The 25,184-nt window shown below is 42.3% G+C and overlaps 1 protein-coding gene across 1 annotated transcript in view; it reads right to left on the bottom strand.

Annotated features, from left to right (window-relative positions):
* The window catches only part of PREP (prolyl endopeptidase), a 170,056-nt gene that overhangs the window by 104,386 nt on the left and 40,486 nt on the right, over positions 1-25,184 (bottom strand). Inside the window, exon 7 of the mRNA XM_089665074.1 lies at positions 10,480-10,585. Coding sequence (XP_089521200.1) covers positions 10,480-10,585 — 106 coding nt within the window. The remainder of the gene's footprint in view (positions 1-10,479; positions 10,586-25,184) is intronic.

Here is a 25,184-nt window from a genome sequence, read left to right as displayed (position 1 = left end):
TGAGGAATGGCTCCTTTTATGAGAAGGCCATTTGCTCAGAGACATGTCTAACAGAAATTATAGCATACAAAAAAAGCTACTTTATGGGAAGATCATCTAAAGGTATTTCCCTGTTCGGTTCAAAAGGTAGCTTCTTTGGGGCAGAGAGAACCAGCTCAAGGTACCAAGGAAGCACAGGGCGCTGCATGGGGGGCCTGATATGAGATACACCTTGTATAAAGGTTTTTAGATTGAGCAAGGCCAACGGTCTTTGGAAAAGAATGGACAAGGCTGAAACTTTTCCTTTCAGAGTGCTTAGAGCCATGTTCTGGTCAAGCCCTGGTTGTAGGAAGGCCAGAATATGAGGTATGAAGTATTCTCTGGGATTAAAGAGCCTTTGTTCAAACCAGGCAAATAAGGAGTTTACGGCACAAAATAGATTTTTCTATAAGTAACATTTCCTACTTTTAACAAAGCAGGGATACAAGACTCAGAGACTCCTTTCTCCTTTAAGACCTGGACTTCAAAAGCCATGCCATTAAAGCTAGAGACTGAGAAGCATAATGGAATAGGAGGTCTTACAACAGCAGGTCTGGCCTGCTTGGAAGAAATCCTAATTAAAAGGTATGCGCTAATAACAAACTTATACAAAGGTGTATATCATCATCCAAAAAACATTAGTGTTTTAAATAAATAATTATAGTGTCCAAACATAAATTAGTGTCCAAAAAAAAAAAAAATATATATATATATATCTTCAGTGACTTGAACCAATTGTGAAAAATCCACCACCAAAGGAGATTAAATGAACTCACCAGAGCTAATGGCTGGTCAGATTATAAACCAGCAACAGCGCTTGTGCTCTGGGAGCAATGAATCCGGTGACGTCGATGTGACGAAACCGGTTGGGCGTAGCCTACTCGATGTGGACGTTAGAGAGCCTTGCTGTTCTGTGCTGTATGGGAGAGATCCGCGGTGAGCGTTAACTGTATCTCAACCCTTTTTTGCGATTGAAGGTGTCTGTTGGACACCTTGTTTTGTACTGCATGCTCTCATGGAGGTATGAGAAAGAGTGGAGAAGTTCATCATAAGAGCTTGGGCTGCAAAGTTGTTTGTCTGTGATTATTATTATCTGGAAGTATCTGAAACATCACCATATCTATTTGGACATCGGGTTCATTGCTCCCAGAGCACAAGCGCTGTTGCTGGTTTATAATCTGACCAGCCATTAGCTCTGGTGAGTTCATTTAATCTCCTTTGGTGGTGGATTTTTCACAATTGGTTCAAGTCACTGAAGATATATATATATATATATATATATATATATATATATATATATATATATTTATTTTTTTTTTTGGACACTAATTTATGTTTGGACACTATAATTATTTATATAAAACACTAATGTTTTTTTGGATGATGATATACACCTTTGTATAAATTTGTTATTAGCGCATACCTTTTAATTAGGATTATTGTTGCCAAAATTTATTTTGGGTGGGATATGCTGCTGACATTTTGGTGTTTTTTGGAAGTGGCGCTTTTTTCTTTTTTAATTTGGTACTGCTTGGAAGAAAGCAGGAGTCATCTCCTTGCACTCTGAGTATGTCTTTGTACCAGGTTCTTCTGGGTTAGTTTGGTGCAATGAGAATCACCGGATTCTTCTATTTCTCTATTCTGTGTAGTAACTAAGGCACATATTGCACTGGAGGAAAGGCACAGATAACTGAACTGAATCCAGGGTATTTTGAGAGCATCTGATGCCTATGCTAGAGGTTCCTTGGTCTTGGCTACAAACAGAGGTAACGGATGTTGAATCTGGATGCTAGGATGTCTACATTTGGAGTCCCTCATTGTTAATATATCAAGCTGAAAATGTTGGGGCAAAAGGCCCATTCCCCTTGGTCAAGGCGGTGATGGCGAAAGTAATCTGCTTTCCAGTTATCCACTCCTGGGATGTAGAGAGCAGAGAACACTGGATAGTTTTTCCATCCATGAGATGATCTAGCTTGCTTCCTTTAAGCCTGCATGTCTCCTGGAAGGAAGGGAGGGAGGGGTGGAAGGGAGGGAGGGAGGGGTGGAAGGAAGGAAGTGAGGGAGAGGTGGAAGGAAGAGAGGGAGAGGGGGAGGGGTGGAAGGAAGGAAGTGAGGGAGAGGTGGAAGGAAGGGAGGGAGAGAGGGGGAGGTGGAAGGAAGGGAGGGTGGGAGGGTTGGAAGGAAGGAAGGGAGGGAGGGGTGGAAGGAAGGAAGGGAGGGAGGGGTGGAAGGGAGGAAGGGAGGGAGGGGTGGAAGGGAGGGAGGGAGGGAGGGGTGGAAGGAAGGGAGGAAGGGCTGGAAGGGAGGAAGGGCTGGAAAGAAGGAAGAGAGGGAGAGAGGGAGGGGTGGAAGGAAGTGAGGGAGAGGTGGAAGAAAGGAAGGAAGGGAGGGACAGGTGGAAGGAAGGGAGGAAGGGAAGGAGGGGAGGAAGGGAGGGAGGGGTGGAAGGGAGGAAGGGAGGGAGGGGTGGAAGGAAGGGAGGGAGGGGTGGAAGGAAGGGTGGGAGGGGTGGAAGGAAGGGAGGGTGGAAGGGAGGGGTGGAAGGAAGGGAGGGTGGGAGAGAGGGGTGGAAGGAAGGGAGGGTGGGTGGGAGGGGTGGAAGGGAGGGAGGGAGGGAAGGGAGGGAGGGGTGGAAGGAAGGGAGGGAGGAGTGGAAGGAAGGGAGGGAGGAAAGGAAGGGAGGAAGGGAAGGAAGGGAGGGTAGGGGTGGAAGGGAGGGAGGTGTGGAACGGAGGGGGGGGGAGGAAGGAATGGAAGGAATGAAGTGAGGGGTGGAAAGAAGGGAGGGGTGGAAGGAATGGAATGGTGGAAGGAAGGTAGGAAGAGAGTGGTGGGAGGGGTGGAATGGTGAAAAGGAGGGGAGGGGTGGAAGGAAGAGTGTGGTGGAAGGAAGGAAGGAAAGAAGGAAGAAAGGAAGGAAGGGGTGGAAGGAAGGAAGGGAGGGGTGGAAGGAAGGAAGGGAGGGAGGGGGGGAAGGAAGGAAGGGAGGGAGGGGTGGAAGGAAGGAAGGGAGGGAGGGAGGGCTGGAAGGAAGGTAGGAAGAGAGGTTTGGAAGAAAGGAAGGGAGGGGTGGAAGGAAGGAAGGGAGGGGTGAAAGGAAGGAAGGCAGGGAGGGGTGGAAGGAAGGCAGGGAGGGGTGGAAGGAAGGAAGGGAGGGGTGGAAGGAAGGAAGGGAGGGGTGGAAGGAAGGAAGGGAGGGGTGGAAGGAAGGGAGGGGTGAATGGAAGGAAGGGAGGGAGGGGTGGAAGGAAGGAAGGGAGGGAGGGAGGGCTGGAAGGAAGGTAGGAAGAGAGGTTTGGAAGAAAGGAAGGGAGGGGTGGAAGGAAGGAAGGGAGGGGTGAAAGGAAGGAAGGCAGGGAGGGGTGGAAGGAAGGCAGGGAGGGGTGGAAGGAACGAAGGGAGGGGTGGAAGGAAGGAAGGGAGGGGTGGAAGGAAGGAAGGGAGGGGTGGAAGGAAGGGCGGGGTGAATGGAAGGAAGGGAGAGGTGGAAGGGAGGGGTGGGTGGAAGGAAAGGAGAAGGTAGGTGGAAGGAAGGAAGGGAGGGGTGGTGGAAGGAAGGGAGGGGTTGGTGGAAGGAAGGAAGAAAGGAAGGGAGGGGTGGAAGGGAGGGAGGGGTGGAAGTAAGGGAGGGAGGGGTGGATGGAAGGAAGGGAGGGATGGAAGGAAGGGAGGGATGGAAGGAAGGGAGGGGTGGAAGGAAGGAAGGAAGGAAGGGGTGGGTGGAAGGGAGGGGTGAATGGAAGGAAAGGAGGGGTGCAAGGGAGGGGTGGGTGGAAGGAAGGGGTGGGTGGAAGGAAGGAAGGGGTGGGTGGAAGGAAGGAAGGGAGGAGTGGGTGGAAGGAAGGAAGGGAGGAGTGGGTGGAAGGAAGGAAGGGAGGAGTGGGTGGAAGGAAGGGAGGGAGGAGTGGGTGGAAGGAAGGGAGGGAGGAGTGGGTGGAAGGGAGGGAGGAGTGGGTGGAAGGAAGGGAGGGAGGGGTGGGTGGAAGGAAGAGAGGGAGGGGTGGGTGGAAGGGAGGGAGGAGTGGAAGGAAGTAAGAAAGGGGTGAGTGGAAGGAAGGAAAGGAGGTCGGACTTACATGCTCAGTCAGAAGCACCAGTGCTGTCGACTGCTCTGTGTACAATTTCCACAGGGGGAGGAAAAGCAGATCCAGCCTCTCTCCCCTCTTCTCCTATTGGTGCAGAGGATAGGGGGAGGGACTGGGCACTGAGGAGCACACAGGGAGGGGGGGGGGCAGAAAGAAACAGAGTGTTCAGGGACAATCCGTGCAGCGGTGGGGGCAGTGACAAGCAGTGATCTCCCGTATGTCTTTCAATGAAGCAGCTGGAAGCCGTTTCTCCTCTCCCTCCTGCGGCTTTCAGCTGCTTCATTGAAAGACATACAGGAGATTGCTGCTTGTCACCGCCACCCCTCCCACACACCCCTAGTCTCGGCACTCCTTGGCCCCACCTTATTTCCACACACCTAATGCAAGCGGGCAAGTGGAAATTTCAGCAACTGACATATATAATTGTAACACAAGCCATATTGTAATTTAATGGTTTTAAAACTATCTTTTATTTTCAATTTGCACTGCTTTCATTTTCTGTAAAATTCAATGCAATTTGACAACCCCCATAAATGTCATTTCCTGCTTGTGTGATTGGTTTACTGATTTTACCAGCCATCTGCAGTAAGATACAAATCACATTTTAGGCATCCTCTGCAACAAAAATTTCAGTTTTGGTGATATTCTCCAAAAAGGCTAATCACTTCTAAAGTTATTGAGACCCTTTACTGATTATAGAGGCACCTTTCCTGATTAGAACATTGCAAGTGCACCAGCTGAAAAATAATTAACATCACTCCCATTCAGAAGCAATAGCCAAAAAAAATAGAACAAACATATTTTGCTTCAGAGCAGATACAGGTGGACACTGCAACAGAGTTTGTTAAAATCCCTGCAAATGTATATAGATCATCCAGAGGAAACTGTTTTTCTTTTTTCTTAAAAGTGGAGTTACTCTATAAGGATGAAAGAACTGCCACAATGCATACCTGCCCTATGTTTATCCATTGCTATGTATGCTCCTGGAGACTCTCTGTTTATAACGCAAAATTGTTAAAGTGATTTTAAAGCTCAAGTTTTTTTAATATAACAAACATGTTATACTTGCCTGCTCTGGTTTTGCACAGAGCAATCCTGATCCTCCTCTTCTCAGGTCCACTGTCAGTGTTACAGGCTTCTCCTCCTAGTCCCACATAAGAAGCTGTTGCCTAGGGCGCACCTGCAGGCTCTCTCCTGAACCGGAATGTGTGTATCTATAGACACAAACAGTGCGGCTTGGTCCTGCCACCCACTCCCTCCTCACAGCATTTGATTTACAGCTGCAGGAGCCAATGGCTCTGTCTACTGCCAAGTCTTCTACAAAAAGAGAGAAACGGTGAAAAGAGCAGTTGCAGACGGGCACAGCACTGGATTGAGATTGGGCTCAGGTAAGTATAAAGGGTGGTGAGGGGGTGATACAAACACTGGGACATTTTTTACCTTAATGAAGGGAATGCATTAAAGTGATTGTAAAGGCTAAATATGTTTTAGCTTCAAGCATTCAGCGCCCGCAGCCCCCTCAATAGTTACCTGAGCCCTATATTGATCCAGCAATGCGCACTCGGCTCTCCCGGTTGCTCCCTCTTCATTGGCTGAAACAGCTGCAGAAGCCATTGGCTCCTACTACTGTATATCACAGCCAGTGAGCCAATGAGCAGAGGGCGGTGTGAATGGACACACAAAACATCAGCAAGTCTTCTCGGGTGCCCCCATAGCAAGCTGCTTGCTGTGGGGGCACTTAGCATGAGGGAGGAGCCTGGAGCGTCGGCGGGGAATCCAAGAAGAGGAAGATGAGGGCTGCTCTGTGCAAAACCATTTATACAATGTAAACATAAGTATAATAGCATAATAAAAAAACACAAAGCCTTTAATATCACATTAAAGCGATTCTAAATATTAATTTATTGTTTTATAAAATAAAAAAATACTTTCTATACTTACCTACTGTGTGCAGTGGTTTTTGCACAGAGCAGCCTGGAATCCCCTCTTCTCAGGTCCCTCGCATGTTCTCCTGTCAGGTGCCCGCACAGCAAGCCAATGAGCACACGGAGCCGCGACTTGCCCCCCCCCCACCCCTCATTGGCTGACTGGCTGTGATTGAGAGCAGTGGGAGCCAATGGCTCCCGCTTACTGTCTCAGCCAATGAGGAGACAAGGGACAGCCGAGGCTATCGTTCACATCGCTGGATCGCGATGAGGCTCAGGTAAGTATTATGGGGGCTGTCGGTTAAGTATGCTGGGAATGTTTTGTACTGTGTTTGTTCTGTGCAAAGCCCTTCCATGTACATCTTATTTTAAAAAGCTAGTTATAAATTAGAGTGGCTACCAATTTTATTTATCTTAAAGAGGAATGCTTAGATTTTGCCTGTAAAAAAACAGACACACCAATCCCAGCTATACCTACAGAATGCTCCTCCAGAGCGAAAACTATTGTATTTCGGTAACTGTATAGGGTTAATATCTGTAATGATAGTAATTCCTTTTTTATTCACATAGCTTTATTAATGTTTTCCCTACATCTGCATGCAAGCCAAACTGTCTAACAAAAGTCATGGTTAGAGAGGTTGGGACAAACAGTGCTGGCGGTACCTACAATAGTCAGCTTTTATTTATATAGTTTAAAACATTTTTCCAAAAGAAAAAAAAATGTTGTAACGGTTTTAAATATGCTAACTGGACTTAGGCTTTAATTTGTATTGCTTACTTAATGTCTATTGAACACACTTGCCTATTTACGACTAATGTACTAATTAAAACAGGGATTGAGAAAAACAAAACTTATGTAAGTGAAAAACTATCATGTTTTGTGCAATCTTGGTATACAGTAAGAACACACAAAATATTAAACTGCATAAAAGTTTCTATTTTAGCATTTTACTCATGAAAAGAGACTTACATCCTAGCCACATATTTTAAATGTAATATATAATTAACGAATGTCACTTTGTTATGGATTCTGAGTGAATAATTCATTCAAGTTTTGTGTATTTCTTCATGGCTTCGATTGGTTTTCAGTGAAGAAAAGAAACCAACTCAAATCTGAAAATTAAAACTCTTCCCAACAGGCACCAAGGAATGAAAAATTCATAATGCAAAGCATCAGAAGGGATGGGATCCAATTTTCTCCTTTAATGGATTTCAATTACCATATTTTGGCACAGAAATAACAGCACCAAAGGAAAGTCTTTAATGGCAAATGAGAATGATTTGAAGTAGCACATGCTCCCATAGTTCCTTACTCACTCAGTAATGTCAATTTAGGCAACACAAGAAAAACAAAATCACAGGAACAGTGCAAAGCCATGTCATTTTACTTATGTGTAGTTATGGAAAATGGCACAAATGGTATATACTGCTTCAGTAAATTAAAGCTGAACTCCAAGTAAACATCTAAATATACATTAGAATAACAAATTGTTGACCTGATTAGTGACAACACTAGAAAGTGGAGGTCCTTCACAGAACTTCAAAAGAGATTTGACCTGCCAAAAGGAATGATTTAGGGATATTTGCAAATTTGTCACTACGCCCCGACAATCTCTAACACTTTGCAATTTTCTAAATGGATTCTATTAGAGGGAATCTGGCTAGGTTACTTTCCTAGAGTTGTCACACAAAATATGGTCACAAGCTTCGATAAGCTAGATCTGTGCCCTACATAAAGTGTAGCCAATGACAGCAAAAAAAGAATGGCCACAAGCTTCGATAAGCACGATCTATGCACTATATAAAGTGTAGCCAATGACAGATGCAGGCATTGTGGAAAGATCTTGGGTCTTTACAGCACATATAATGGCAATGCCTCCTTCTCAAAGCATAGTGCCACTGCCACCCTATCAAAGCATATTGGGAAACTGTTCATGCTGTCATCCACCCAATGTTTGACACCTTGTTCCCCTATCCCCCAAAACCTACCTTCTAGGTCTACCCCCCACCCCAGCTGGTTTCTCTAAATAAGCAAAAACCTAACATATTTACAGTGGTGGGATGTTTAGTAGTTCTGAAATGGAAGAGCACTGAGCCCCTATCATTCATGGAACTACATAAGGATTCTGAATGTCAATCTTATGGAATATTTTACTGCCTTCCTCCACAATTTACCTAATAAATACAACAAAGTCTAAAAGTTGTGGCATCATACAGAAACTGCTACTGACTCTTGATCTCTGACCTCACTAGAGTCCGCACTCCAATCGGGCTGTGGGATTGGTCACTCAAAGTGGTTATGATGGCATTCTCGCTTTATTTTGTTCCTGCTCAGCGATAAAGTTGTTCTGTTCTCACATTGCTCACATTTTCACCCTAACATGTACTGAATCCTGGAGCAAACTCTGTAAAATGAGATGTATTCCTTGTATACTTGGCACTTGTTATGGTTATGGAACTTTATTAAAAATCAATAAGAGTCAGAATAAAAAAGGGCAACGTCAAAAGATTTTTAATTCCATACAGCCAGTTTTGTGAGGTTAAGACCCCAGTAAAACAGATCTGCCTACCCCAGTACTAAGCATGGCTTCTTCCATTCAACACTCTAAACCGGCTGACGGTACTGGCCACAGAGGCTCCCACACAAAACTGTTAAGTAAGGGCTGTCCAAGTCTAGGTGTTTAGGGATAAGCTGCAAATCAGACAGGCACATGCCACAGTCCCTTGCATAATGGGGGGCCACTATTCAGAAGCTTCCCAGACCCCCCCCCCCAAAAAAAAATAGATGAAGATTAACAAATAATGGGTATAGAAAAGATTCATCCCTCTTTAGAATAATCACATTGTGTTGCTTTGCAGCTTGAAAATGAAGACAGACACAGTTTTTGTTTTACCCAGATGCATTTACTCACAACGTCCAAGTGAAAGATATAACACCGTGTCAGAAAAAATTTACAGTATTTTGCCGCATCCATTTTTCCTTCTATCCTTACAAGTGCCTCCAGTCCCTGCTGCAGAGAAACGCCACCATAACAGGATATTACAACCTCCATGCTTTACTGTAGGAATGGTGTTATTTGGATGGTGAGCTGTATTGGATTTCTGCCAGACATATCATTTAGTGTTGATGCCACATAATTCAATTTTAATTTCATCTGACCATAACACTTTTTTCCATGTGGCCTCAGAATCTTTAAGGTGCGCTTTGGCAAGGCTCAGTCATGACTGCAAGTGGCCTTTCTTGAGGAGTGTTTTTTTTCTTGCAACACAATGACCACTCTTTGTCATAAATTCCTGCAACTGCTTCAGAGTTGCTGTGGGCCTCTTGGTAGCTGTGACCAGTTTCTTCCTGGCTTTTTGGTCCAGGTTAGAGTGACATCCTGATCCAGGGAGGGTCTATGTTGTACCAAATATCTTCCACTTCTTAATAATAGACTTCACTGTGCTTTCTAGACATTGATAAAGCCTTTGAAATGTTTTGTATCCATCTCCTTATCCTTTTTCTGACTCAGTGATTTTTTTTTGTTTTTGAAATTTTTTTCTGACATGTTGGCGTTATATCTTTCACTTGGATGTAAATACAGCTGTCCTCATTTCAGGCTGCAAACCAACACAATGTGTGTATTTTAAAGGGGGGGGGGGGGGGGCACTGCACATATTAGTTTGACCACATTTGATCATCCAACAGGTTCATGTCAAGGTAAATATGCACTGTAGTGTCAAAATAGTTACAGGTTACGTTAGTGGTCAGCTAAGGTCTGTCACAAAGAGGGGTAAACAATTCAACTTGCAGCGAGTATATTTACCTAGCTTTGATCTAAAATCTTGTACCAAAAACAGACATCTCTGCATTCACCAATCACCTAACGTTGTTCACACTGGAACACTTTTTTGTGTAGGAAAAGAAAAGGTTATCCATTATTGCCTTGCGTTATTTAAAGACACGGTCATGCAAAGTCATAGTTTCATGAGTATCAAATCTCCTTTAAGCAAGCCATTACTTCACACTGCAAACTCTTTGACATGTACAATTATACGTCTATTAACTTTCACTTCCCATACATGAGATAATCACCTAATTTACAGTTGCAGTGGCAAGGGTAAAAGCATTTTAATGTGGAAAAAGCAGCCAATTTCAAAAAGCAGGGTGGTGATCTGCAGGTTACATTGTACAAGATCAGTGAAAGATCAGTTCCTGCTGCTTTCCTTTATCCGACTTGCTGCACGGCTGATTAAGCACACACTTACCAGTATTATTATGTTCAGGAGGAGGCAGTCATTTTAAATGAAAAGAACAACCAGAGTTCTAGAAGGTGCCATATAAAAAATACCAGATCAGCTGCAAGATTTGCAATGAACATTACATTCATACCATCACAGTTTCAAATTAGGTAATCTGCTCACAAGGGAAAAAAAAAAAAGGATAGTCAAGATCAAGAAAAAAAACTCACCATTGATGCCATGTGGTTGCTTGTGCAAATCACAATACCATAAACGGTTAACCGGATCACAACCCTCACTGATAGACAACAGTGCATACCGACCATCATCAGAGACCTAAAGGATGTAGAAGTTTTGAGGTCAGACATGCCAAAAGACAGAATCGTTACTCTATGTTAAAGAAGTTTCCCAAATACTTGCAAGTAGTGTTCCAAATAAAATATTTAACACGTATGTAAGCTTGTGGAGAATTTGTGGAGTTGCTTATTGTTCTAAGCTGCTATTGTAGACTAGCAATACATAGATGTAAACATTTCCAGCATTCTCCTATGGGATAGACTGAAATTCATCTGAAAAATATTACTTCCAACAGCACTGTTCTAATAAGATGTAAAATATTAACACATTTTATACAATATAGTTAAAAAATAAACAAAATCCTATTTAACTGGTATCTTGTGTACAATAATATAATATCATATTATATTACTATATTATAACATGTTCTAAAGATGTAGGTAGTTTCTACATAAAGGTGACTGTTAACCATATGTTTAAAAACAAAAATGACCAGCAAGGTACATCTTGGCATCAACACCAAACATTATTAATCCTTATAACAAGATTTTTTTGGCTGGATATCACTTCTTAATATAACACAACTGATCATTTTCAGGAGGAATAAATGTATGCTGTTTAAAAGACTACTTTTTTTATAGGATCAGTCAAATAATGGAAAAATTGTGAAGCATGTCCCCTTTTCTTATTTCTATGTTAAGTGTAAGACTGAGAACACAGTCCAAATTAAGAAAGCCAGGACGTTTGCATAAGTTAAATCTATTTCTGTAGCATGGTATGGTAATTGTTTGCTTCTCAAAGCTACTGAAAGTGATTTACATTAACTACACAAGCCAATACAGCTAAATTAACTTCAAAAATGGAATTATAAGCAGCTAGCTTTCTACTTAGAACCATGTGCTATACTTTTATTAATCTTGTGCTTAGGCGGTATAGAGAAGGCTATTGATTCCTAAAGTACGCAAGTGGGACACTTCTGTGAAATGAGGTCTGCTTGGTCAACATTTATGGGTACTAAAGTCTAATTAAAATAGGAGAACACCAAAAGTGTAGTTCCTAACCAGTGGGTTTAATTTCCACTCACTTTATTTTCTATAAATTAACAATTCTTAGAGCTTTAAAACAAGCCATACCTAACCTCTGTAGCTGCTTTTAAACCATAGCTATTCATACTCAAATATCCTAAACATTTCACAACAAATATTCTAAGAGCCGGTTCTGTGCGATGCATTTTTGGTGTAATGAGGTTTAGGGGTGTTAACACTGAACTCTATAGAACATGCATTGTGATGAAAAGGCAACATGCAGGACTTTTAGCCTTAGCGCACTGCACCTAAAATGTACGAAAAAGCACAGTTGTGAATGGGGCCTAAAGTTACGCTTAAAGGAGATATTTTGGGACTATTTCTCCTATTGATCACAGAAGGCCAGTTTGTTCTGCACTCCAGTGACCAGTTTTTAGCTTTACAGTTCCATCCAGATGCCTGGACTGGCAGCTGGCTCAGCCTCTCAGCATGCCGCTTAGAGCCTGATCCAGCCACTCCTGGTTCCTCCACAGCTCAGCACTCCAGTGAGTAATTACCGGCTCTCTGCTCACGGAAGGCTGAGACCTGAGCATCCTGCAGTCTTTGATCGCTCAGTGTTCAGCCTACAGCCTCATGTACACATGAACTCACCTAGTCAAACTCTCTTGGCAGCAGAAAAACATTAAACACAGCAAAAACGTGTGTAAACATGGTGCCGCGTTTAGCTCTTGGATGTTTAATCATTTGATTGGCCAGAGTATTTTCCATCGACATAAACGCCTAAACGCTAAATGCCGCTAGCGTTTAGCTGTGTTTTTGATTCATTTAGCGTTTTTTGCCCAAAATGTTCCTCTCCTGAATGCGAATATTCTGCATTCAGAAGAGGAACGTTTAACTGCCCCTAAACTTTGCACCTCTTAAACTCTGGTAAACAGCCTACGTGTACATGGACACACAGGCTTTTATTGAGCTGAGTTCAGGGGCAAGAAAAACACCAAAAGCTCCAAAACTCACTTTAGAAGCAGCAGTGGCCAAGAGGCCTTAGAAGTGGTGAAGATGCTGCATCCACCTAGGTGAGCATGCAGCATACACTTTTTTTTTCCAGAAACCCTTAGGGCTCATGTACACAGGGCGTTTGAAAAACTTTTCTGAACGCTGAAAACTGACTTCTAGAAAATGTAGGTTAAAAACGTCAGTTTAGCCGCGTTTATGTTTAGAAGCGTTTTTAAAAGATAATCTCAGGAGACCCTCCCAAATGCCCAGAATGCACTGAAAAATAGTAAATTATTAACTATTTCAAAATTTTGTGAGAAATACAGAGAGCAGAAGCAGAGAAAGCAATACTTTCTGATGGGTGTTGCTACTGTAGCAAAATTGGCTCGTGAAACATGCTTGGCACTGTGGGAGGAGTTACATAGTGCTGTAATGCCTCCGGATGCATTTTGGAGTGCACACAACACTCCTTGTGCTTTGTTGCTGTGTTTTGATGTGTTCCAGTACAGTTCTGTGCAGAAATATTGCAGGACGTTCTACCATTTTGTCCTACAAGCGAAACCTGGAACTGACTGCACTGGTGTACTAGGTCCATTTGAGTACATGGAAAACGCTCTGCATGCATTTTTGATGAAGAAAAAAGGCTCTGAACAGCATCTGGATATGGACCAGCCCAAAAACGCATTTAAACACAAACGCACATAAATGCGTTTACATGAGGTTACAAGCGTTTGGCATTTGAAACGCCAGTAAATTCTACTGAACTCGATTTTTTTGCTTTCAAAAAAATGCCTGTAACCTTAATTGCCTGTAAACGACTATGTGTACATGGACACATAGGAAAACATAAAGGAGAGTTCAGGGGCTGCTGAAAAAAAAACGCACAACTGCTCCTAAGTCCTTACCTCTTTTTTAAATTTGTTTCTAGCTTACAAAACCCTTATTGTGTGCTTACATTAGAGGGTGGGGAGCCTGCCAAGATCTGCTTTTCAAAGAAGCTGCACCTATAAAGTATTGTAAACTTTGAACATTCATTTGATCACTGTGCTTATAGATACATAAAATGAGGGCTTGTTTTACAACCCATACACAGATGGCGACTTGGAATCACAGCGATTGTGCCCACAATTCCAAATCATGGCAAAATGTGTGTTTGGGTGCCATTCAATCTTAATGTCACCTCAAATGCAGTCTGATATTGCTGTGGTTGTTGTGCGAAGAATCCAGCACCAAGTAAATGGGCTGCTCTATGCGTGACATACAGAATCTCATGAAAATCGTGAAGCGAGAACCTTTCCATGAGGGACCTTTCAGTAACAAGTCCTTAAAATGAGTCGGGAGCGTACAGGGCATGCGCTCTTGGCACATTCGTTTACTTTTGGTACGCCAATATGAGGCAGCTCGGTGTCAAGTCCCAGCCACTGAGAGGCTGCATATTTGCGTACTGTCGGAGTCAACAGGTTAACATGGTAGAGTATTATTGTCACTTTTTGTCTAAGAGTGTACAATGCACTATTTCTTATGGTTATGTAACATGTACAGGAGAGAAAGATTTAATGGCAACAGCATTCTATTGCAAATTAGGCTTCAAAAGAATCTTTTTCTCCCACAAATACCCAACAGCTGATTTAAATTAATTCCATCTTTATCCAACACAAGCATCCGAACATGCCAAGTTTGACTTTTTTATCAAAAGTCAACAGCTATGCCCTCATCTCCACTTCTAATCATCTCCTCTGACCAATAATGTGTGCAAAGAGTAGTGACACCATGGTTAGAGAAAATGCAGGTTTATCTTTGACATCAAGGCTGCGACTGACAGTCTGGCTTCCCCATAACTATGCTGGGTGGGAGACAAGAAACTATCCATCCAACACTGAGAAATTTGCTCACAGCGCCAGGGATTTGATTTGTAAATTTTGACCTCCTGGTACTGCTGCTGCTCAAAATATAAAAAGAAAGTGAAGGCAATATAACATTTAAAATATACTGGCGATTCTGGCTCTAGTTTGGTTTTAAAGGAAAGCTTTCAAGAAAGCAATATGGGGTCTGTCATTGATGACCTCTACTTTTGAAAATTCTTCTTGCACATCAGTGGTTTCAATACTTTGAGTCACTGACCTGAAACAAGTATGTATACAAGGACTTCAGACTTTTCTCCGACTTCCTAAAATGACATACTAATGATAAGTGACAAAGTTCCACAAGTAAGCAGAATGGCCAATCAAACAGCTTTTTTAAACGTCATTGATGGCCGACCCATATTTCTCTCACAAAAGGTCTATTTTAACCCTTTCCTTGCCAGACCAAAATGCTCATATGGCCTTGTTTGTTTTCTAAAGACCCCAAAAAAGAAGGTAGCACTGATTTTAGATGGTAAAGTATCATTCCAGTCAAATCCTAACTATACCCAAACCTGCTCCCACCCCCATTCCAAGCTTATTCTAACTACCTCATAAATAAATACTTACTTTTTCCTAGGGAGCTCCGGTCTGGTCATATGATCATTCCAGCAACCGGCTTCAGTGAAGAGGAGAGATTGCCTACAACAGATGCAGAACCTGGGTGATGACATCACCCACAGGGCATCACCTACAGGGCATCCATTGACATCTGTCACTCCTCCATACTCTATACAGAAGTGGCCTCAGCATAGGTAAGTATAAACATCTTTCCTTTCACAGGGTAGTTAGATTAAGCTTAGAATGGGGGTGGGAGTATATTTAGGTATAATTAGGATTTGACTGGAATGCTACTTTAAAATTTCATAATCACAAATGTTTGTTAACTTGGTTCGTAAATCTTCAAAATGTAAAATGAACCAGGCATCTCCTTATATAAAGTATAACTGCCCCAATTCATAGTGTCTAGTGTGGATCCTGGCTGCTCTCTCCTCTCTGAGCATCACTGAACCAGTGTTTCCCAATGAGGTTGTGTAGAGGGAGGTGTGTCCATTCCCAACGTGCAAGTCTCTTACACTCCAGTCTATGTTCTGTGTTGTAGAGTGGGTGATGTTGTATCCTCATCCCCAGCCTCCTGGAAGCTCTGAAGAAGAAATGACTTCTAAATTTTTTTCCAGCAGAGATCCAATTATCCCTGTCAGTGTGAGGTCTGAGAAGGGACAAAGCAATTCAAGTTTAGGTGCACTGCACTGGTTTTTTTTCTTTCAACTCTTTTGAAATGCCAATATTACATTTCATACACTTCAATGCATTGTAGAAACAGACCGTACATGGAGCCTTCAGGTGAGCTCTGGTCCACTACAGAAGAGTACACATACTAAGCAATTTTTGCACTACACTGTAGGGGCTCTAATTCAGTGCAAATGAGGCACACAGAAAACAATTGCCCAGCCTCCTCTCTCTAACATCACAGTTCTCCCTCCTCTTATATTACAGTTCTGCCTTCATATTACAGTCCCTTGCATCATGGTTTTCCCCATCACCACCTTACATCACCAATACTCCTTTCATATTAAAGCAGAACTATATCCAAAACATTTTTTCCTTTTAGATAAAGCAAGGGAGGGTTAATGCTGAAAGTAGGTAGGTGGTCTTTTTCCTGTTCCTTGGGGGCCCCCTCAAGATACCAACACCTGGACACAGCTACGAGATCTCGGAAAGTGAATGCACTCAAGTCACCTCAGTTGTGATTGCAAACACTTCAGTTTTATTGGCATAACATCAGGGTATTTATACTGTAGTCTTTGGGCAAACACACCCTCAGACCATCCAATCAAATACATGTACATTTTTTTTACCTTAACTCCACAATTATTTGTATGAGGTTTGCATTTTCACTCTTCTGGTTTATCTGTCATGCCATATCTGGTCTAACGCCCAGACCATGGCTGTAATCTGACCCAACGCCCAAGTTGTGGCTACAACTTTTCAGAAATGAGAGGAAACCTTATCTGCTTTTTTGTAAAGTTTGCAAAAACACAAATTTCTACATGAAGCTGACATAGACAGTTTTGTTAGTGTGTACATATCTCATATATGTATGTTAAACTAGCATCTTGTATTAGTGTATACAAAATGGATTCAGTTATATTCCATTTAATCCTTTCAATTACCACTGTCAGATTTTTTTTTTTCGCCATCTGGGTCCCATTGTGGAGATTTCCCTTCAATTCCTACACCATAGCCAAACAGAAAGTGAGAGGAAATCCCTGCAAATTAAGGGAATTCCCTGGGGACCTCCAAGTCACCATAACTTATTGTACGGGTTCCCCTCTATTACATTTCTGGGAACAACCTAAAATTTGGGATTTTCTTTTACTTTCTTTTTTAATGATAATCAGGACAAATAGAGAGAGTGAATCTCCTTAATGGGGGCACATACCACAAAAAAACTGATGAGCACTCTAATCCCTTTGTAACAGATTTGCCAAGTTGGGTGAAGATGTGGTGATGGCAAGCTCAGGGGTGGCAGCCCTGGATGTCACTGCTATCCCTAACAGCCGGGAGGGCAGACCATCTGGGAAGGGTGGTGAGGGTAGTGCAGGAAGACCTAGACAGTTGGTGGTAATAGGGGGTTCTACAATCATAAGGACTGATAGAATAATTTGTCGCCGGGATCACCTCAACCAAATGGTTTGCTGTCTCCCTGGTGCCAGGGTTTGGCATGTGGTGGACCAGGTTGATAAATTACTGGGTGGGGCTGGGCATGACCCACCCAGCTGTCTTTGTCCATGTTGGAACCAATGACAGAACACATGGAAGGTGGAGGCTCCTTAAGAATCAATTTAAAGAACTAGGCTGCATCTTGAAGGGAAGGACCTCCAAGGTTATTGGTGGGTGGAATGGGGAAAGATGGGGGGAGGGCTATGACAGGTGATAAGAACAATCCAATGTTACAAACAACCATTAGAACTGAAACCATTTGCATGAAAATAAAAAATACGCAAAATACGTGTGTACAAGGTGTCAAAGAATGAATGTGTTTGTTCAGCAGTGCCAGAAGTCTGCCAAGCAAAATAGATGATTTGGAAGTTTTGGTGCATGAAGAGAACTATGATTTAATTGGTATTGCTGAATCTTGGCTTCATTCTTCACATGACTGGGCCATTAATATTCCTGGCTATGTTCTCTTTCAGAGAGACAGGGTAAAAAGGAAAGGTGGTGGTCTCTGTCTCTATGTGAGAAGTGATCTCAGAGCAAGTGTGAAAGAGGACCTAGTTGATGGAGAGTGTGATGAGGCTGAAGCATTATGGGTGGAACTGCACATGGGGGTGCATACTACAAAGGTAATCGTTGGAGTATGTTATAGGCCACCCAGAGTTAATGAAGAGGAGGGGACTCAGCTCCTTGCACAGATCGAAAGGGCTGCAAGGTCTGGGACAGTGATCATAATGGGGGATTTTAACTACCCGGAAATTGAATGGAGTAATTGCACTGCAGGAACAGTTAAAGGGCAAAAATGTATAAACGTACTACAGGACAATTTTATGGTACAGTTCATAGAGGCCTCAACTAGGAATGATACTCTACTGGACCTGGTAATCTCAAACCATGGACAGCATATTACTAATGTCCATATAAAAAAACATCTGGGTAGCAGAGACCATAACATGATTTAATTTATTGTTAGCTGTAAACAACAAGCACATACGGGGAAAATAAAAACGCTCAACTTTAAGAGAGCAAATTTTCCAAGGCTGAGAGCTACTCTCCAAGACTTAGACTGGGAGGGAGTATTGGCATCGATAAACACAACACAGAAATGGAAGTTCTTCAAAAAGACTGTATGTGAACATACAAGAAGCCTTCTGTGCTGCTGGCACCAAGGAATGGACCATTCGAATCTGTAAGCATCACCACGTCCTAATATTTTCTGAAGCCCCTCCTGCCTCCTTCCACAGCCACCTTTTGGCTGGTGGCATTGTGAAGGGCTAATGGAAAGAGCAGGAGGGGTGGATCTGCCTTTAATAAAAACACTTTAGGGGTCCAGTGGTGTTCTTACAGACACTTCTAGGCTGCTTACCAAGCTGCTCAGAGTCATTCAGGTCATTTTCAGCAAAGCCACTGAGAGGAAGAGACTTCAAAGAGCACAAAACCTATATAGAGCTCATCGGCTTGTTGCATATAATAAAGGTGAAAAAGTCACATAGAATATTTCAAATCTGGGCAGATTGACCATTCAGGTATTGCCCAATGGCCCGGGATCAGTAGGGAGCCCTGTGAGGCTCACTGGGCACAATTCACCAAGACGTATCTTACCGCATCTGAGTATGTGGTACGATACCGCATAGCATTTTTATAAAAAAAGTTTGTATTCACCAAAAAACGCTACTAAAATACCGCATGAGCTATTTTATCAAGTCATTTGGTATTTTAGTAGTGAAAACCATGCATTAATGTTTTAGTTGTCAGCGGGGTTCCCTACTGACAGCTGAATGTAAAAGAAAGAATTACCGGCAAGCAAAATAATAAATAAAAAAACAGCGTGGGGTCTCATCCTCTCATCCATACCAAGCCCTCCGGGTCTTGTATGGCGTTTGAGGGGAAACCCCATGCCAAAAAAAAAAATGGCGTGGGGCCCCCCACAAGATCCATACCAGACCCTTCTCTGAGCATGCAACCCAGCAGGTCAGGAAAGGGGGGGGCAAGTGAGCGCCCCCCCCTCCTGAACCATACCACACCATATGCCCTCAACATGGGGGGGTATTCCTTGGGGTGGAGGGGGCTCCCCCCCCAAAGCACCTTGTTCCCATGTTGATGGGGACAAGGGCCTCTTTCCCACAACCCTGGCCGGTGGTTGTGGGGGGTCTGCGGGTGGGGGCTTATGGGAATCTGGAAGCCCCCAGATCCCCCCCCCCCATGTGAATGAGTATGGGGTACATGGTACTGCTACCCATTCACACACAAAAAAAAGTGTAGTGTGAAAAAAGACAGGAGACAGTCTTTGACAAATCCTTTATTAAAAGATGAAAAATAAATGAATGTCCCAGAAGAAGATCCAATGTCAGTTACGATGCCAGCCACCTCCGCTACCCGACTGCTCTGCTGGCTTGACAGTTCTTAAATATGTAAGAGGCAGGGCCACCCGGGGACGTCACGTGTGTTACCCCTCCCCTTGTGGTGTCATCAGCTGGGGCATGCTGGAGCAATGATGTCACAAGGAGGTGGAGCCACACACCTGATGTCACTGGGTGGCCCCGCCCCTTACATATTTAAAAACTGTCAAGCTAGCAGAGCAGTCACACGGCCGGGAGCCAGCATCGGGAGCGGATCCTTTTTTTTTTGTTACCATCAGTCGGATAGCGGCGGCAGTGGGCATCGTGATTGATCTTGGATCTACTTTGGAGGACATTCTTTTATTTTTCTTCTTTTAATAAAGGACTTGTCAAAGACTGTCTCCTGTTTTTTTTCGCACTACACTTTGGGGCCGGGATCTGGGGGCCCCCTTGCTAAAGGGGGCTTCCAGATGCCCTGCCCGCAGATGCCCCCAACCACCGGCCAGGGTTGTGGTGAAGAGGTTGTTGTCCCCATCAACATGGGAACAAGGTTCTTTGGGGGGGGAACCCCCCCAAAACCCCCTCCATGTTGAGGGCATGTAGCCTGGTTTGGTTTAGGAGGGGGGGTGCTCGCTCGCCCCCCCCTTTCCTGACCTGCCGGGCTGCATGCTCGATTAAGGGTCTGGTATGGATCTTGGGGGGGTGACCCCACACCGTTTTTGTTAAATTTTGGCATGGGGGTTCCCCTCAAAACCCATACCAGACCCAAAGGGCTTGGTGTGGATGGGAGGGGGAACCCCACAACGTTGTTTTATTATTTTGTAAATTATCTTAAATGCTCTTTCTATGCAGCTGAGCTGCAATATATAGGTGGGGTTTTGGCTTGAGTGTAGGCGGAGACACAGGGGGCCCCCATTATCTTATTGCCTGGGGGCCCCATGAGTTGTCAGTCCGACCCCTATTTCAAATTTAAAAGTCTTATATTTTAGTACTGAGCATAATAAATAGAAATAAACCACTAATGTTCCCGAATAACAAGCTGTTATAGTTTGGAAGACATATATAACATTTTTGATCATACAGCATGTGTTTTAGAAGGATGAAAACACAACATACGATTGTGTCGATTACTCCTGAATGTATTCCCATAGAATCTTTGGCTTACAACTAGTGTTTTTTTTTTTTTTGCATTGCACAAGAAATAACTTTTGTAAATTGAAATCTCACAGCCCATGCCTGAACATGAATAATAGCTCCAATTTCTCTGGAGTGAAGAATCTCTTATCTGTCTGATGATGGAGATAGGCAGCATATTTCAGAAGTTTCACTTGAAACATGAATGCTGCATATACCCTAAATAAATGGGGATGTTGAGCAAGCAGAGGAGCATCATTCTTTTTTTTTTTTTATTATTTTCTAGAAATTATTTCAGTGCCTTAGGACTTCTTACCAGAATAAAGAATAAGTGCTGTTAGTACTAGGTCAAGCTGATGTAGGTATTCCCCACTGGATAGAACTTGGAAAAGGCCAATTAGGTGTTCGTTCATCACCATAAATGCCTCAACACTTGAGAATACCATACTACAGAGAATATCAGGGTCACTAAAGTGATGCCATTTTATCACAGTCTCTATTAAGACTCTGTACTATGTGAGTTATAAAAGAAAAAAAGTTATATACAAGAACCATGTACATATAATATGGGCAAAGTTATATACATTTATATTAAAATCAATAATGGAATAAATTATCATTTGAAGCCCCGCTAGAACCTCAGTTTAAATCTGTTAAATATATTTAAGGTGTATCAAAACAAAGGGTGTTGAATGTCCTACAGTTCATTTTCTTTCTAAAGCTGTCACAGCCTGAGTAGATAAGCCTGTTGCTTGCCAGTAGCTGCTAGAGATTAAGCAGCAATCTCATTGGAGAGTTCCAACAACCCCCTACTGAATTATAACTAGAGCTTTCCAATCAGTGGGGAGCATGAGCTTTGCTGATTGCCATACCATAGATCTGACTCTATAGTGGGTGTATCAGACCTCTGTAATGAGACCACTGCTTCCAAATAGAGAGCAGGAGTGCCATTCTATAGCTGCTGGCAGGCGAAATGCATTTTTACCCAGGTTGTGGCTTCTTTAGATTTAAAAACGAACTGCAAGAGATTGAACATCTTTTGCTTTGATGCACCTAGAATGTACTTAATAGGTAATGGCAGCTGAATAAAACTGAGGGCTCATTGGGCTTTAATGAATAACGGAAAACTAAATGAATAACAGGGTGCTTTAAAACTGATTTTTTTGTTTAATAATTAAACAAACAATTCACATTTTTACCTTCATTCCTTTCCATGGAAGAACAGCTTAGAAGCTCTGCAACATCTGTTGTCATTAAAAATTATATGGACGTGTTCAGTCTCTCTACTCATGCAAAAATAGTGTAGGGAACCATGTATTTGACTCTGGTTCAGACTAGCAGGGCTTTGATGAGCTTAGAAAGAATGGTCACTACTCACAGGAAGACAAGAAGGGCCTGTGTCAACAGGCGTTTGTTCACTTTAACTGGGTTTGCATTTCCAGATCAAGTCTATGTAAATGTAAAATCCACTTTAGGCAGGTCAAATGCAGGTCAGAAGCAAGTTAAATGTACCTGACAGTGAATTCTGAATGATCTGAGAAGCATCTCAAATGGATGTCAAACTGACGTCATTGGCACAGGCCCCAATGTATTTCTGGACATGCGCTCAATGGTCTGTATGATGGCAGTAACTTGTATCCCATAGGAAAAGAGCTGTAACTATTTTAGACACAAATAGTACATGAAAAGTGTTTACTGGACCTCTACAGATTGCAGAATGTTCTATTTGTAAAATGTGGGACAGCTAATGTCAGTGATTAATTTATTACAGACATTTCTTCTGCTGTGAAGGACAAATACCACTACTGGGCAATAACCTTGTCTTTGTCCTGTGTATTACTTTGTAATTAGTGTCCCGGTGAGTGAGCAGAGCAGGCCAGGATAACTGGGAGAATGAAAAATAAGTTATCATGCAGTAACCTCTAAATCAGAACAAGAAAAGAAGCATATAAATATAACAGTCTATTGACCTTTCTATATATCAGGTACATTTAACTTGAAAATGTCTGAAGACAGTACGGATGTTTTTACACATGTATTTACCAGGAGCCCAAAATGTAGCTGTATTTTCATTAGTGTGACTTCCACAGAGTCAGCACATTTTGATGTAAAATGTTATATAGCAATAATAAAGCAATAATATTACACTTGAAATTAATAAAAAGTAACTGCTAAAGTGGCCACAGTGAGGGGCTGAACATGGTGCACACATCTGACCACCCTTAACAGTGCTCCTTTAACTTGTGCACTTCACTCTGCCAATTGTAAATCAAGAGAGAGGTGAGGATGCAGCTGTAGCATCTTATCAAGAGGGACAGTTAAAATGCAAAGAGCCTTCCTAGCTGTTAGAGTCTGTGAGCACGTGTAGTCATGAGCTTATGCCAGCTCCCCAGTTTTTGCCTTAAGACAAAATTGAGCTGCATTGACAGATTAGCTGTATACATCGGAATGCCATAAAAAAAGATTATAGAGAAGTGTCAAGGAAAACTACATTAGATATGCATTCCTCTGGCTTATTTGGGGTTGACTTTGGTCCACTTTCAATGCAATCATATTTTACTTGGTGGCTCTCTCCCATCTCTTTCGTCCACAAAAATAAAACAAGGAAAAAAACAGAGAATGGCTATGCAGACTTAACTAAGACCGTGGAGACCTATAAAGAGTTGAAAGATTCTAATGCAAGGAATCAAATATCATAGTTACATAGTTAGTCTGGCTGAAAAAAAGACAAAAGTCCATCCAGTTCAACCAGAGAAATGCAAAAAACCCAGCAAACCATGATCCAATTTGCTCCTGTAGGGGAAAAAAAATTCCTTACTGATCCCCCGAGAGGCAATCGGATATTCCCTGGATCAACTTTACCTATAAATGTTAGTAAGCAGTTATATTTTGTGTATCTAAGAAAGAATCCAAGCCTTTTATAAAGCAATGTGAATAAATCAAAGAGTGCACTAAATATAAGTAAATACAAACATTATTAGTTTAAAATAATGATGTCCGTGATAAAGAAATATTATATAAAAGTCCATCCACCATCACAAAGTAATTAAACAGTTCTGAAATCTTGTATAAATCAAACACCGTGCAAAAAAAAATCCACCACTGAATGAAATTGGTACACTCACCAGAGCTCCATGCTGACCAGATTATAAATCAGCAAAGATACCGTTTGCTCTGGGAGCGATGATCAGCAGAAGTAATCCAAACTGGGAGCAATATACTGCAAGCAGCCAATCAGCACAATAAGGAATAGCCTTAACAGCAGGTAGTCATCACGTCTCCATACCATTGATCATGTTCGGGGAATCAAAAAAGGAAATCATGGTGCAGTACATTTAAAAACAAAATGTTTTATTAAAATGTCAGAAATGCACTCAAAAACAGGGTGTCTAGCTGACACCAGCAATGACAGCCTCAAGAAAGCAGGGACGAGCCTCGCTCACCCCAATATCACAGCCGACAGTCTACGAAGAGCGTCCTGACGTCACATCCAAAAGAAGCCCCGCCCTACTAGTTTCGTCATCCGACATCCTCACGGGGCGAAAAGGCCCCCAGAGCAAACGCTATCTTTGCTGACTTATCTGGTCAGCACGGAGCTCTGGTGAGTGTAGCAATTTCATTCGGTGGTGGATTTTTTTTGCACGGTGTTTGATTTATACAAGATTTCAGAACTGTTTAAATTACTTTGTGATGGTGGATGGACTTTTATAGAATATTTTTTTATCACGGACATCATTATTTTAAACTAATAATTTTTGTATTTACTTATATTTAGCGCACTCTTTGATTTATTCACATTTTTACCTTTTTTTGGTTAGGAGTGCAGCTTTTGTTCTATTTAGTTTGTGGCGCTTTTTTTCTCTATTTCTTATATTATCTTTTATAAAGCAATCCACTGAGCTGGCCAGAACCAACTCTTGAGGGAGTCTCTCATATCACTGATGGAATTTTATTTAAACAAAAAAATCTTAACTATATTCCCAAACCTTTCCAGAGGCCCATTACCACAAAACCCCTTTTTCTGAGATGCTGGCTTACTTAGCAAGCTTCAGGAACATTTCCAAGTCACACAAAGTTGACCAAAGCTGGCCATAGATGGATAGAATTTCAAACAAAAATTCTTAGGAAATTCTCAAAATATTTCAATGTCATACAAAATATTTTGTTTGCTTTTAACATTGGATTTTGAAGGCATGGGCTTTAATGAACGAAAAACACATATGCTGTTAGAAATTTGTTAGAAAAATATTCCATCACATTTCTAGTCACTGTGGTCGAAAACGAATGTTGTTTTGACCCACTAAGTATTAGAAAAATGAGCAAACTTTCTTAGAACATTCTTTTCCTAAGAATTTTCATTTACAATTCTACCCATCTATGGCAAGCTTAAGGCCTCATGCAAATTGGTTTATTGTAATCCGCTGTTTCTCCTGAAAAGAGCACATCAGCATTACAAACTCACCTAAGCTGCACTTTTTCAAACCAGTTTAGCAGAGTTTGGCAGTTAGAATATTTATTTATTTCATCG

The sequence above is a fragment of the Staurois parvus genome, unplaced genomic scaffold (assembly GCF_062004578.1).
Source record: "Staurois parvus isolate SC_StPar_1 unplaced genomic scaffold, SC_StPar_1.0 ptg000048l, whole genome shotgun sequence".
In the NCBI taxonomy this organism is placed as follows: domain Eukaryota; kingdom Metazoa; phylum Chordata; class Amphibia; order Anura; family Ranidae; genus Staurois; species Staurois parvus.
The sequence above is the reverse complement of the archived record's forward strand: the minus strand, read 5'-3'. Positions and strand labels throughout refer to the sequence as shown.